Here is a 15,574-nt window from a genome sequence, read left to right on the forward strand (position 1 = left end):
CTAGATCTAGCCTCCAGCTGTAGAACCTCAGCAACTTCCTGTTCTGTCACAAGGCAAAAAGATCTGTCTGACAGGGGCCCCTGAGTCTCAAGATCACTTGAAAGACTGCCTCCTCCAGTTGCCAATTGCTGGAGTCCCTCAGGTGTCTCAAATTCCAGTCCAGTATCTGGCTCTGTGCACCTGGTAAATATTCTGCCGTTACACTGACCCCTCTCTGAAGGCATAAGTGCCAAAATTCTTTCGCCAATTCTGCCAGTATCTTGGATCTTGTTCCTCCGAGTCGGTTGATGTACCTAACCGCGGACACATTGTCTATCTTGAGAAGAATGGAGCACCTTGCCTTTTTCTGTGTCCAGCATTGTATTACAAAAGATCCTGCAAACAACTCTAGGCAGTTGATGTGGAGGGCAAGCTAATTCACTGACCCTCACCCCCCGGTCGTCCAGTTCCCGCATCGGGCCCCCAAGCCCCAGCTGCTGGCATCCGATTCTATGATTAGACCCGGGGAAGAGCCAAACATCGCTCTGCCATTCCACGCTTCCATGTGGTGATACCACCACTCTAGCTCTATCCTCTCTTCCTGCGAAATGGGGACCTTCTGGTTGTATGGTAGGTCCTGCCTGATGTGTTTTATCTTCAGACATTGTAATGCCTGATAATGAAGGGGACCTGGGAATTTTCGATACAAGTCATTTGGCTTGTAGCGAAGATGACAGGTGGCCTACTAATCTGGCCAGTCCTCTTACCGATACATCCTCCTTTGACAACATGGTCTTTATCTCTCTCTTGCTGGAGTTCACTTTCACCAGACATAAACTGAGCGTGCCCAGAATCGTGTCCACCATAAAACCCAGAAATTCCATTGATTGGGCTGGGATCAACTGTGTTTTCTCTCAATTCACTAGGAACCCCAGTTGTTTCAAAAGGTTTGTCATTTTCTTCACCTGCTCCGACAGTAACTCCTTGTCCTGGCACATAATGCGTATATCATCCAGGTATATGATCGCTCTGACACCTTGCTGTCTGAGGTGTCCTACTACCGGCTTCACCAGCTTCGTGAAGCCCCACAGAGCTGACACTAGCCCAAACGGGAGGCATGAAATCTCCCATCTCTGATCCCTCCACAGGAACTGAAGGAATTGACATTGACTCTGATGAATGGGGACCGTCAGGTATGCGTCCCTGAGGTCTATCCGTGCTAGCCAGTCTCCCTCCTGGAGTATGTCCATCAGCAGATGGATGCCCTCCATCCTGAACAGTCTGTAGTGCCCTGAGGTTGTTCACGGGTCTGACCTTGTGTTTGCCCTTTACAAGGAACATGTTGCTTAGAAAACCTCTTTGATCTCTGAGTGCTGGTCTGAATGTCTACTGTGAGCCCTCTATTAAATTTTGAACTCTCACCTGTGGGGTTTTGCTGCTGGTGCTTGGCGTTGCCTCTCCAGTGTCTGCCCCTGCCCCTTCCCCTGGATGGGAAAAAGGGGTTGGCTCTTCAATCGTCCTGTTCTCTCCAGTAAGCTCTGTCGCCTGAAGGTCTGTATTGAGAGTAATGGCTGGCAGAGCAGCCTCTGGCTCTGCCAGCCCTGTCAAAAACCTTCCTCCCGAAGATCTTCTTTAGGAGCGCCTGTGCTTTGTCCAATGTAGCGTATGTACTGGCAAACTCCGCCATATCTTTAATTAAAGTTTCACCAAACAATGTACCCCTTGCTGCTGCAGCTGCTTCAGATGGGGCTAACTCTCCTAACTTGGAATTGATCTTCATAAGGATTGAGCGCCTTCTTTCCGTTTGCGATGGCACTATTCACATTCCTTACCAGGCATAATGGCTTCCGTGCCCAGCCTGATGCGACTACTGGGTCGATAGGCTTCCTTCTCTGCTTAGCCTCTTCTGCCAGTTGCCATATCTTCGTGATTGGCCCTACGACATCAAGCAACTTATCTTGGCATGTCCTACATGAGCGGTTGATGACCTTCTTGATGTTTTTACCGTACCTTCCCATGAAGGTCAGCGTATGGTCATCAATCTTTGGGGTTTCTGCCACCCCGTCTGGCCCCTTGGGGCATTCCACCCTCATCCTATTTCTCACCTCCTTGCTCAGTGGTGCCCTCAGTCTTTTCTGGAGGTCTGTTGTGATATTGTCTCGGGGTTCCCATTCAGTGGACCTTGGATGAATAAGAGCAGCCGGGTCAAATTCGTCCCTCTGAGGCTCCTCGTCCGTACGTTTGCTTTTTTTGCTTCTGGGTGCATCCCCTGACATTGTCTTCTGACTCTTGGTACTACCGTCCTCAGAATCCTCACTGCTTATGCAGTTCATCTCAGAGTATTCCTCTGAAGAATCACAGCCGTGTTTGGCCCATGACTTTGCCTTTCTTTTGCCACCCTTTCTTCTGTGTGGCAAACCTGGAGGGGTCTGGCCGCTACAAACCCTGCTGGGTTTCCTTCCCCCCCCCCTTTCCCTGCGTGTCTCTCTCCTCAACTCATCCATGCCCTGAGAGAAGGCCTCAAAGTCTTCCATGATACCCCTGCTTTCTCGCAGCGTGGCTCCACTGGCACTCATAACCCTCTGGACGGTTTGGCTCAGCCTGATGCCACTTGCATGACGGTAGCCAGATTCCTCATCTGAGTAATCCCTACTCATGCTGTTTGTCTGTGCCATTTTATTTGCAGAATACCCCGTCTCTTTATTTCTTTTGTAGCTAGGCAGGTCTCTGAGTGTACACTTGACAGTTTATCATGGGACTGTGCCTGTCTCTAGGGAGCTTACTCTATGGTCTTTGACCCCTTGAGTTTTTTAGTTTCACTAGGGAATGAGCCCATCACTTCACCTTATTCTTGGCAGGGTTTGTAACCTGCGGTGTGGTCCTGCTGCCGGCAGGTGGTGAGTCTTGAATGAGGCTCTGCCATTGATCACTGACTAGCGTTAACGCTCCGGATGCTTTTTCGTCCTGTTCTAACGGCCCAACTCCTCTTAACACACTAATTCCGTGGTCAATTATGCCAAGCTCCAGGCGGTTGTATTCGGAATTTAAAGCATAGTGCTGAAACCTCCAAGAGTCCGTCGCGCTCCACCCGAAATTTCCGTTGCCACACTGCCTCCTGCTGAGAGCCGGAGTGGAGCCCCGTTGCGCTCTCCTCACCCGCGGATAAACTCCACCAAATGAAATCACACACGCTAATGAACTTGCACTAATAAACTCACGCGCTTCACACATTCCATGCACAATACCCATAAAGTGTAAAGAAATTGACTTATCTCAGCTGCTCGAGCAAAGAAAGAGGAAGAAGGAAAAGGGAACAAAGTGTTTATATGGAATGGAATTACATGATTGGACTGTTGGGAACACATGATTGTTTAAACCAATGGAACAAACACTTCAAATTTGCAAGTTTTCATGGGTATTGTAGTATTGGTCGGTATTTGTCAGTGTGCTTCAGTTTGAGATTAACTGTTTGCTGGCTGCTCGAGAAGTAAAGAGTTGAGTTGAGCAAAATCCGAGCCTCCGAGTCTTGACAAAGAATCTCAAATCTATTTCGCTCCTGTTGCACTTCCGTGCCCCCCACTTCTGCGTGCCCGCTGTGGTGCTCTGACACGAACACCAACGCTCCTCCCAGAAGCGGTCAGATTTGCATGTGCAATTTAAGAGATTGCGCTTCACAACGAGAGTGGCACACGAATTGGCTAATGCACTATTTAACAATGCCATGCGTGCCAACATTTTGCAGCAACTCGGTGGGATATGTTGTTTTAGAATGCGGGAGAAATTAATTTTACCATTGGATTGCATTGGGATTAGAATTATTTTAGGAGGGAGAAAGTAAAAACTATTAACACATTTGATTAAAAGATTGTGAGTCTCCCGCCAAAATCGGGATGGTTGGCATGTATGCAACACCTAAGCACAGTAAGAAGGGTAAGTGCTACCTGTTGCTCAAGGAGCAATGAAAGTGGAAGTGTGGATTAGAGAATAGTCGGTTATGAGGATCCGAGGAGTATCATTTGAGGATATCACCTGATTCAGCACCATTGGACAATCGAGTTTGGACAGCAGTTACCCCTGTTCATTTAGGGAGTTGTACTTTTGTTGTTCTACCTGTTAAATGTTGTACTTTGCCGGTCGAGAATTAAGCGAGGGACAGCACAATAAAAGCCTATGTTCCTGACAAAGAATTATTTGCAGTACTAGTGACAGGCCAGAATGTGCATTGGTACCAGGTGCTAACTCACCCTAACGGTCCTGCACCTCCACAAGGCACCACAATGTACCAATTATGCAAGTTATACCGTCTAGGGTGATATCTAACACCTATCTCTACCGCAAGCATGGCAGGAGAGTGGAAATCGTGAAAGGCGTCGCATTCCTAACACGTGCGATGTCCTCTGTGGAGGTTCTGATAGTCCTTCTTCGCTTTTCACCAGCTACCCAACTTTCTGTGTGAGCGTCCAGTGTCCACGCCACGCGTTTGACAGCACTCCCCTTTGCGCACGCTCAGACGTCGGCGTGTGCAGTTACCAACATCAACAGGTCGACTCGTGAGCGGTTGCTATGTTGGAACGCACAGCCCAGTTTAACTGTCAGCGTGGTCCAAACCAGCTTGTGAGCTGCGGCATTCCAGCAAGAGCCGATCCCGGAGCCGGCCATCATGGGCGCGGGAGCCAGCAGCAGCTCCAGGGTGGTGAGGATGAACCCGGAGACCCAGCCCACGCCCCAGCCCCAGCCCCGTGGGGGGTCAGCGGGAGGCAGGGCGCGGCGATCGCCCAGGTCAGTTACACCCCATCTTCTAGCTGAACATTTCGAGCGGTTCTGTTTTGAAAGTCAACCAACTTTCTACTTCTTCCCACAGCCCTCTGATGGCACACTAGCAGCTGCGGTCTCTGGGAATTGAGGCGTCATTTGCAACTCTGTGTCTGATAATCCCAGTGTAAGGGATTCAAAGTAAACATCCGTGCCATTGGCATTAAATGGAGACAACTGTACACGTTACACACACATGCCGCGTTCTGGATATAAAGTAGGCAAAATATAGAGAGATTAGTAATTAAGCAGAAAGTGAAACAGCACGTACCTTTGCCAAACATATATTGGCAATTGGCAATGACAGGTATACACAACACCACCCTAACTGAAGTTATTTAAAAATGTATTTTATTGATTTCCAAAATACAATGGGAGCATTGAAAGTTGCATAGCGCAATATAAGCTTTACAACTGTGTGGATGAGCTTGTTTTATCAACACGTGTGTGTATTTGAGCAATACGGTTTATCCTTGCAATTCACCCCAATACCCTTGCATTGATTAGAAGTACTGTGCGACCCAGATGCAATAAACAATCCGCACCCATCAAGTAACTAAAGCATGGTTTCTTTAGTGCAGGGCCGTTCATTGGTCAGACTGCACCTCGTGAGAAAAATTCTGGCGCGCCTATCCTTTAAAAATTCTGCCTCTTCGCATAGAAATGATGCCTTGTGCCTCACAACAGAGGTGCACTTAGCCTAACATTTCGGAGTGTGGGGGGTAACTCTTCAAATGTTTGGAGAGGCACTAACGTCAGAAACTGCGGTGTGAGGGGTAAATTTACTTGTGTGGGGGCATCTAACTGCTCTACAGTTTAATGAGACTATTTAGGTGCCGCTTTAATGTTACAAGCAGTTAACTCTCTCCTTCACGTCTGAAACTACACATTTAAGAACTGCTGTGAGAAGGAGCTGTCTTGTGCTTACCTACCCTCCAGCCCCCATTCCAATCACCCCCCCCTAGCAGGCAAGTACGAGTGGCTTCATTGGTACATGCATAGTATGAGTGTAGAAGTCATAGAAGTGTAGAGGGGACGTTGAGGGAGGTCCCAGTGAGTAATTTAGAGAATCCATTCGGTATGGTCCCGCTGATGTCTCGATAACAGTGGCCTTGGGGTAAGGTACTTTTGATATGTCCTGAGGCATCCTGGAGTGGGCTGGCATCTCTCTAAAAGCATTCGAAGCATGAAAATGACTAGCAATCAACAACAGCCTTTTCTTCTCTGCATACTTCTACCTCTGACTCTGGCCATTCTCACTTTTCCACTGTCAAACCATTGCGCGCATGTGCCATCTCTCTCTCTCTCTGTCTCTTTCAGTCTTTCCAATAAGTACATTGTGCTCAGTGTGCAGCAAGGATCTGGGAATCGGCAGATGACTGGGGGGCGCGGGGGGCGTTTGGAAATTCCCCTCATTACCGTAAGCAAAGTGCTGAGGGTTATGAAAAGCATGAACTTTAGCTTCGTGCAAAGAAAGGGTTGCCTGAGATATGGAAACCCCAGGCGGTCACTTAACCTTCCATAGTATTTTGGTTAGCAGGTACAACACTGTACCTAATCTAATTCGAGCGTGCTCAGGTGATGTTCTCATTCGGCCTTGCTTGGACGTTTGCCCATTTTATGTCAAGAAATGATGTCAGACAGCAGAATTCCTGGATTGTTCTCCCAGAACCCTAGCTTTGTTTCCAAAAGGCCTCAAAATCCTTTCCCACAGTGCATGCAGCCACAGGCCAACAATTAATTCCCGGACCTGCAGCCTCCTAAGCTGGCATTGCGGCAACTCCCTTACATCTGCTTCAGAATGATTCTGAAACTCTGTAGGTGATTCTTCACGGGAATGGATGAGATGAGGAGCTGGCAAGATAAAAGATGGAATAGAGGATACCTCCAACTACCCCATGAAGCTGGGTGCAGCATTTTCTTCACCTGCAAGGGGAGCCACTTCTGCAGAAGGTAAAGGGAAGCATACTGTCAGAGAATTAACAGGAGTTACGAGGTGGAGGGGATGTGGGCATAGGACGGCAATCTTGTATTTGCAGTATCTCTGGCCCATTACTAGGTATTGATGTATGGAAGATCTCTTTGGAAAGCTATGTGCAGGAGCTAAAGAAGGGAGTTCCATCACAAACAAGAACACAATTTGATACCCCGGAGCAAAGGAATGTGAAGTCTGCCCACATCATGTATCAGATTATGAATGAAGCCGCTGTATGGCGGGGGCGTCTTCGTTGTGACCACAGAGCAGGGTGCATTGTCACCCCTACTAGAGCTCCCCAGGTCTCATAATAAATATCCTTCTCACGCAGGTGTGCAGTATTTACCTAATTTCAATCAGCTGTCCTCCCACAGATAGGTAGGGGCTACAGGGCATTATCCTCTCCACGAGGTGTTAACTGTCCCTGATTGTAGTGTTTTAGAAATAACTACCTCACACAACAACTAGTTGCAATACATTACACTACATCATCATGAATAATTGCCCCACCTCACAAAATAATAACATTGTGATAAAAGCAGTACAGGTTTTGGAGTTGTGGCAGTGACGTAAAGAAAAGTTACTTTAATAGCGAGTAAAGTAAATACACAAACAGTGTTACTAAATTAAATGAATGTATTCTGCAATAGTTTCTAAACACGTGTATCTTTTAAGTGTAAGCATTTTAATCATAGACTTGGTTGAACTGGAACCGGGTTTTCGTCTAAGGATGCACAGGGTTCAATGTAAAAGAACATTTTCTCTGTACAAAAAGGAGAGCATTGTTCCTTGATTTAGCTTTTACTTTTGTATGTTAAGTTGGATGTTGCTTGTCCCACTGAAGGTGCAGTGAAATATATCATTCTGGGGAATTGCTTTGTTTCTTGAATGCTTAGAAATGCTTTCTATTGTTCCCTGTCTGCTCTTGAAGTGAAAATGTTTGGAATACACTGAATATTATTAGTCATTGACTGCATGCTGAACATTCTGATTGACCAAGAGGAGGTCCATAATAACCTTTCTATGAACACATATTACATCACATCAAATCAGCCTTAGTGCAGTAGACTCTTATTGACTGGGTGTCAATACCTGCCATTTATATGGACAGATAGATAGGGAGAGCAGGTAGTGCCTGTGGCTCCCACTTTTTCGTTTTGGACTCTGTGGTGGCTGAATCCAGTATCTTGCTAATTGTGCAGCTGTCTTGTTATTAGGAGGTCATCTGCCACATTTGAGGAGCAGGGATGGTTTTTCCGTGGGGTGCTTGGACATGTAAATGAAGAGGGTTTGGAAAGGTTAAAGTTTACTGTGGAGAGCAGTGCAACAATGTCGCTTATAGAATGCAATAGTCTACTAGCTTCTGGTGCAAAATGTGCACCCGCCACTTGCCATTACCTAGTGAAAAATGATTGTTGTGGAGTAAGAAATGGTCTGCTGTGTGTATGTGTAGATTTGAGGTGGCAAGTGACTTTTTAGGGCTAGCTAGTAGCTTACAACTTGAACAATTTGCCAGCTGTTTACATTATAATCGGTTAGTTGGGATGTCATTACTAGATGAGTATAATATCTGTCTGAACTTAAATTATATGATTATTATGTTACAGTTGGCATTTTAGTAAAGTTTGGTATTTAAGCTTTATAGAACCCGCCAGAGGGCCTCAGCAGGAGTTATGGGCCCTGAATACCCAGTTCCAGGCCTCGGTGCTGCATAGGCATTTAACAAGGTTTATAGGCTCATAACTCCCGGGACAGACTGAGGAAATGGTCTGCAAACCTATTATAATGCTCAGGTGGCTACTCCCTTTAACTGTCCAGATGTTTGGGACTGCAGCGCCCAGCATCCCTATTTATCACAGTTTATGAAAAGGGATAATGGGAGTCATAGTCTAAAATATCTGGATGGACACAGGTGGCAAACCGCTGGTGTATAATATATATATATATACATTGTTAATCCAAAAAACAAGGCGATGCTGTGCAAAATGTGTTTGATCCCCACCTAGAAGCTAAAGGAGTCTGGCATTGAGCACAATACAATACTTGGCAGCATATGATACCTGTGTAAAAGACTGTACATTATGTTCTTATTGCAGGCTAGTTGTCAAACCACCACACAAAAATGAGGTCAACCCACTACTACAATTTCACACAGGGGCTCAGTGGGAATCAACAATAACAACAAGAAAAAGGAACCCCTGTAATCTTACAAAAACATTCCAAGAACTAAAATAACAGATATGCAATGCATGGACTCGCACACTCATAGGTATACATTCATTGAAACTTTTTTTAAACAACAAAATACAATTATGGCAAAGTTATGCACATGGGTACAAAAAATAAAATATATAAATATTGCTACCCAACTCCAGACGAGGTGCTGCATCACCTTGCCGGGGGAAAAAACAAACTCCGACCACCATTCATGCATCAACAATCATACTAACAATTCTACAAAACACACACTTGCATCAATAAGACTTACTAGATGAAAGAGAACATAGTTACTGAATTCAGGAGCTAAACAAAGAAAACAGGCTCACTGCGCTAGTATACAAATCCAGTGGGCGCTGCCATAGTAAACACTCTACGCCATTACTCTGTAAGACGTGGTGAGAAAGTGAATTAACATCTACATGTCTACCTGAGTTGTAATATATACTTATTGTACAATTCATGTAACTATGAAGCCCAATTTTATAAATATAATTCAATGAAAAAACTTTGTTAAAGAGACGTTATGGTTAAGTTGCACTAATAAAAACCTATGAAATTCATTGAAAAAACGTTGTTAAATAGACGTTATGGTTACAAATAAAAATGAAAAACCTCAGAATTTCGCCAGTTATGGTAAGCTAAGCAACCATAACTCCCGCCAGGGGTGATGCTACGTCTGGAAAAGATCTGGGGCGACGCTAATTTTGGGTCTGTCGAGACTGGGGGTTAGCTAGCCTTTTTGGTTGTCACCCCTGAGCTTCTATCCTGGACTACGACCAAAAGACCCGGGGCTATAGCCACCCCAGCCTCCTTCCCCTAGCAACGCCTCTGACTCCTGCCACCACCTTGCACTGCTAAAACTAACGTGCAGGACATCAAAGATGACATCACAAATGTCATTGATGACATCACTGATGACATCACATATCTGGGCCACTTGTTTTTGTTCACTGACATATATATGCCAGGTGGCTTTGTTCACTGACAGTCAGAATTATTAAAATTGAAAAGGTGCTATATATCTAAGCTAATGGTGCACATTTATGGGGAAATAAGCAGGCCTCAAACACACAATTCATTTGTATACATGAAGATAAACTTTAATGTTATTACCATTTTCTGATGATGCTGTTTCTTTCTTCCTTACTTTAGTTTCCCTGTATGTGCCTCTGATTTGTATGCATTGTGGTTCTTCATATGAACTAGCACAAGTGTAGTAAGTCTTCAATTGTTAGCTAGCTATTACATGTTTAACATTACTCAAAACTTGCATAAGGTAGCATTCATTATTGTACTTTCCAAAATTACAAGATTATAAATATTGTACTTCTGTGGTGCATGCTGCAGTCATTGCATATGTTTATATATGATTAGGTTCCTGTATTAACAGCACTCCAATACAATGTTGTTTATATGAGTACATTCTTTAATACATTAAGTAGTTCATAATAGGTCTCCTGATCACCCCTGACATCTTGTTACCAACATTATAAACACAACCCCTTGTAGGGACTTTTCATTAAAATGTATTTCACATGTGATGTCATCACTGACATTTGTGATGTCATCTTTGATGTCCTGGGTATTAGTCTTAGCAGTGCACGGTGGTGGCACGAGTTATGGTTGCTAAACTTAACATAACTGGTGAATTTCCGAGGTTTTTCGGTTTTGCTTGTAACCATTTTTTTTAATTTTTTTTTTAAAAGTATTTTATTGGCATTTATATAAATACAACACAACCATCAAACGGTAACACAACAAACAAACTAAATCAAATTAACTAATTAACTACCACAGTCTTCATAGGTCAATATATTGTTCGTAATTGTGGCGGCGGGCGAGGGGCTGGTGTGCGGCACACCCAAGTTCACGGGGGCTTGGTTATCAGGTTGACCATTCTTGGGGTAAGTCACAAGCAAGTCTCTAGTGAGGGTGAAAGCTCAGGGGGGTTTGTGGTCGGAGGCAAATTGGATGTCACGCACCAGGGCCTTCCATGAGTCTAGGGTGTCGTTGGAGTCATCATCGTTTGAGCGGGTTCCATCCTGCCAGGCCCTGGTCTCTGCCTCCGTCCACTTTTCCAGGTCCATAAGCCAACGTCCGTGCCTTGGGCCCCTTGGGGATTTCCATGCCATTGCTATGGAACGTTTTGCAAGGATGCAGGCTAGGTCCATTAGTTTGACCAGGTGTTTGTGTTTGCTAGGCCTGGGATGAGCTCCCAGTAGGCATTCCTTTGGGTTCCACTCATATTTCGTGAGTCCCGCTGCGGTGCAGGTACGTTGCACCAAAACAGCAAATTTCTGGTCCATGGTGGAAGTCCAAAACATATGGACCATGTCCGCTTTGTCATTTCCGCACCAGGGGCAGTTCGGCGGTGCATGTTTGTTGAAGGTAGCAACTCTTAGTGGGGTCATGTATGTCCTGTATAGCACGTTCAATTGAACTTGTTTAAATCTAATGTTCCTCTACACCTCCTTGGGGTATAGTAGTATTCGCTCCCATTCACTGTCGGTTAGCGCAATCCCTAATTCGGATTCCCATTTCTGTCTCAGGGACGCGCTTTTCGGGTTGGGTCTATCGTTTAGTTTGGTGTACAAGCGGGAGACCGGTTTCCAACCGTCTGCTAGATCGTACATCTCCTGGAGGAGGGGGTCCGGTGGGGGTTCTTCTGGCCAGTCAGGCCACTGTGCCTTTGCTGTCCGCTTGAGGCGGTGGTACCGCAGGAACTGGGTGTTCGGGATGCCTTCGTTGGCTTGTAGCGATTCGAGCTCTCTGAACGTGCCGTCTTCAAACAGATCTCCCCATGTATAGATTCCGGCTCTCTCCCACCTCCTGGCTGTCGCCAAGCCTGCCTGAGTTTTGCACACATCCACCAGGATGGGAGTATTGGGATTATAAGGGTGTTGCATTTGTCGAAGGAAGCCAATTCTGGCCCATACCTGCCTGCCCAGGTTGACAATCATGGGGACTCCAGAAGTTTGTTTCGTCGGGTTCCAAAGCATTTCTTTAGGGAACAGTTTGGGAGTCGGATGTTGCAGGAGCCCTACTTCTGCTGAGAGGTCGTCAGAGAGCCATTTCGTTGTGTGGCTGAGCTGCGCGGCTAGGTAGTACCTTTGCAGATCGGGTAGTTGTATCCCACCTTCTTTGTACGGGAGCGTGCGTGTGGGTAGGGAGATCCTGTGTCTAGACGACCCCCATATGAAGTCCTTGATCAAAGAATCTAGTTTTTTGAAGAAAGGAGGTCTGATGTAGAAGCATACGTTCGTGAAGTGGTATAAGAGACGGGGGAGAACTATCATCTTGACTATTGCCGCTCTACCCATAACTGCCAGTGGTAACTTCGACCAGAAGTTCATAGATTTGCGGAGGGCTCTTACTGCTTTTTCCGTGTTGTGTTCGTGCGTGAGCGCTGGGGTATGGCACACCTCGATTCCCAGGTATTTGAACTGCTGTGGTTGCCATTGTATCCCAACATCTGGGAGGTCGGGCGCATCCAGACCCCTGAGTCTGGCCAGTGGAAACGCACACGACTTTAGTTTGCTAAATGTTATTCCAGAGTATCGAGCATAGTTGTCGAGGATGTCCAATGCGACTTGTGCATTGAGCTGGGGGTTATTCAGATATAGGAGGACGTCGTCCGCATACATGGATATTATGGCGTAATCACTGCCCAGTCCAATGCCCGCGTCGAAGTGTTGTGTCCTGAAATAGGCAGCCACTGGCTCCAGGCCCAGTATGTATAACATTGGGGGTAGCGGGCATCCTTGCCGCGTGCCCCGCTGTATCGGCCAGGCTTCGGACAATATCTTGCCAGTCTTCACTCTCGCTGTCGGTGTGTTATACAGTACCTCGACCCACTTTACAAAGCTCTCGCCAAAGCCAAATTCTTTTAGCACTTCGATCAGCCACTCCCAGTAGATTGAATCGAAGGCTTTTATGGCATCCAAGGAGAGCACTGCTAGGTCCTCGTCCCGATCATAGGTCTCTGCCATGATGTGTTGGAGCCTCCTCAGGTTCGCGGTGGTGTTGCGTCCTGGCACAAAGCCGTTCTGGTCCTCATGAATCAGGGTTCCAATCACCCTCGCCAGCCTCTTAGCCAGGATTGTCGTCAGGATCTTGCAGTCGTAGTTTAGCATGGCAATTGGGCGATATGATTCACAGTTATTGGCGGGTTTGTTGGGTTTGAGTATAGGGATGATAATTGTCTCTTTCATGGTGTTGGGTAAGTTTCCGTTTTCGTATGCCTCCATATACACCTTGTGGAGGGTCGGGGCAAGGGTCGCTTCGTACGCTTTGTAAAATTCAGGCGGGAGCCCATCGCTCCCTGGGGTTTTGCAGGTGGTCAGCGATTTAATCGCGTCTGTCACGTCCTCTGTAGTGATTTCCGCATCCAGTGACTCTCTTTGGGCCTCCGTCAGTCTTGGGAGCTCAATCTCGGCCAGTGTGGCCTTTATGTCGTCCACTGGTATTTTGGTGTTGTGGGCGTACAATCTGGAGTAGAAGGCTGCAAAAGCTGAGTTAATGTCTAGCTGCGTCCGGTGAGTTATCCCCCTTTCATCGGTTATTTCAGTTGGGAGATGTCTTGGGAACTCGCGCCTACATAGCCAGGCCAACATTCTACCAGGCTTATCCGCTTCTTTGTGAGCTCTGGCCGTGTAGGTCGCGTAGTCAAATTTGGACAGTCTGTTCCAGGCCAAAAGGCACTCCTCCCGGGTGCTCTTTAATTCTATTTCGGCGTCCGGCATGATATTGATTCCGGATTCCAGGTGGGTAATCTTGTTCTCCAGTTCCTCCAGTTCCAGTCTCAGGAGCTTACGGATACCACCGGCACCTGATATTACTTCACCCCTTGTTACAACCTTCATGGCCTCCCATAGTGTGTTCCAGCTTGACACTGAGCCTGTGTTAATGTCTAGGTATTCCTCAAGTTTGGTGCCAAGTTCCTCCCTAAATGCGTGGTCTGTGAGTGCTGCGGGTGGCATTCTCCATAGGGGGATAGGCGGTCTGGGACCTCTCGGGGCCCATTGCATGATCAGCGGTGAGTGATCGGATATGGTTCTGCCTAGGTAGAGTGTGTCGTCCACTTGTTGAGCCAGCTCACAATCTATGAACAGATAGTCTTATTCTCGTGTGGACCTTGTGCAGGGCAGAGTAGCACCTCTCGGTGCGATGTTGTTCCCTCCAAATGTCCACCAGGTCGAGCTGTTCTATTGCAATGTTTAGCGCGTTGGATGCAGGGCTATTTGAGAGACGGGGGGGTCTGATCTGTCCACAGCGCAGGTTTCTGATGGAATTGAAGTCGCCACCCCATATGAAAGCGCCCTCTCTCCAAGGAATCATTTTGGCACCGAGCGTTGAAAGGTGTGAGGGTATTCCATGTTGCGGAAAGTATGAGTTCACCAGGCAGATTGGCGTGGATTCAATGGTACCCCATAATATTAGGTATCTGCCCTCTTTATCAGCTTCATAGCCCAATAGGTGGAAGGGCACAGTCGGACTCACCCACGTAAACACTCCTCTGGCGAATTTGGAGTATGGGGCCCCTTTCCCCATACCTCCCCATCTATCGGATAATTTGGCCGTGGTTTCTTCCGTGAGGTGGGTTTCTTGAAGCATCGCTATTGACACCTTTTTCCTATGCAAGTAGGAGTGGATCCGGTTCCTTCTCAGGTACGTGCCCATGCCCCTCACATTCCACGTCATCACCTTAAGTTGGAGTGCCATTGGGCCTGTGTCTTGGTTTCATCTTCCCTGCCGCCCCTGTCTCCAGGTGGTGTGGCTTTCCCTCTAGGTTCTGATGTTTTCTCTTCCGCCGCCCCCAAGGGCCTCCGGCCCCATGTTTCCTCTCCGCTGATATTCTGAAGACTGTGGTATGAACAAAAACAATTAACAAAACTGTAACTGGTGCGCCCAGCAACAACAGGGTCTTGCTGGTGCTCAGGCGCTCTCGTACCGTCAGGACCCATCCGGGTGTCGGGCACGAGGGAGATCGGTCAGGCAACAGGCCTGTCCTGTACTGTTCGTGGGAGGCGGGGCCCTGTGCCTGGCGTGGGCCGAGCGAGGGCCGTATCATCATTGCTAGCTGTTGGGTGATTTTACCTTCTCTTAGGTCATTTGCCTTACGTCCAAGTTGGGTTTATGAGTCACGGTATCTTCGACGTCTCAGGCGCGGGGGGTTCATAAATTTTCAGTAGGTTGAAGGACTTTATCTGCAGCTAGATTGTTGTCTTCTAGCCACATGTTTGCGGCTGCCGGGGATTCCAAGAAGATCGCCCTGCCCTTGTGGATCACTTTCAGTCTGGAGGGGTATAGTAACATATACTTCAGGTTCAGTTGCCTGAGTCGGGCTTTAATCGGCACAAATGAGTTCCTTTGCTTGTAACCATAACGTCCCTTTAACAAAGTCTTTTCAGTAAGTTTCATGGGTTTTTACAATTGCATGCTGTTTTCCTACAACTTACTAATATCATACTTACCCAATATAGCAACATTTGTGTGCAATTCACAAAGTTTCACCTTAAAACTCTATTTTCCACCTTCTAACATCATTTTTAACACTTCTATACACTTTTTGCAACTTTTTCAACTGAT

At 46.7% G+C, this 15,574-nt stretch overlaps 1 protein-coding gene across 1 annotated transcript in view; it reads left to right on the forward strand.

Annotated features, from left to right (window-relative positions):
- Positions 1 to 4,453: 4,453 nt before the first annotated feature.
- CCDC192 (coiled-coil domain containing 192) overlaps positions 4,454 to 15,574 on the forward strand; it is a 963,016-nt gene continuing 951,895 nt past the window's right edge. The window contains exon 1 of the mRNA XM_069625619.1: positions 4,454 to 4,758. Within this exon, the coding sequence (XP_069481720.1) occupies positions 4,640 to 4,758 (119 nt within the window). The 5' untranslated portion in view covers positions 4,454 to 4,639. The remainder of the gene's footprint in view (positions 4,759 to 15,574) is intronic.

This window comes from Ambystoma mexicanum, chromosome 6p (assembly GCF_040938575.1).
Source record: "Ambystoma mexicanum isolate Mex_15411 chromosome 6p, UKY_AmexF1_1, whole genome shotgun sequence".
Lineage (NCBI taxonomy): Eukaryota > Metazoa > Chordata > Amphibia > Caudata > Ambystomatidae > Ambystoma > Ambystoma mexicanum.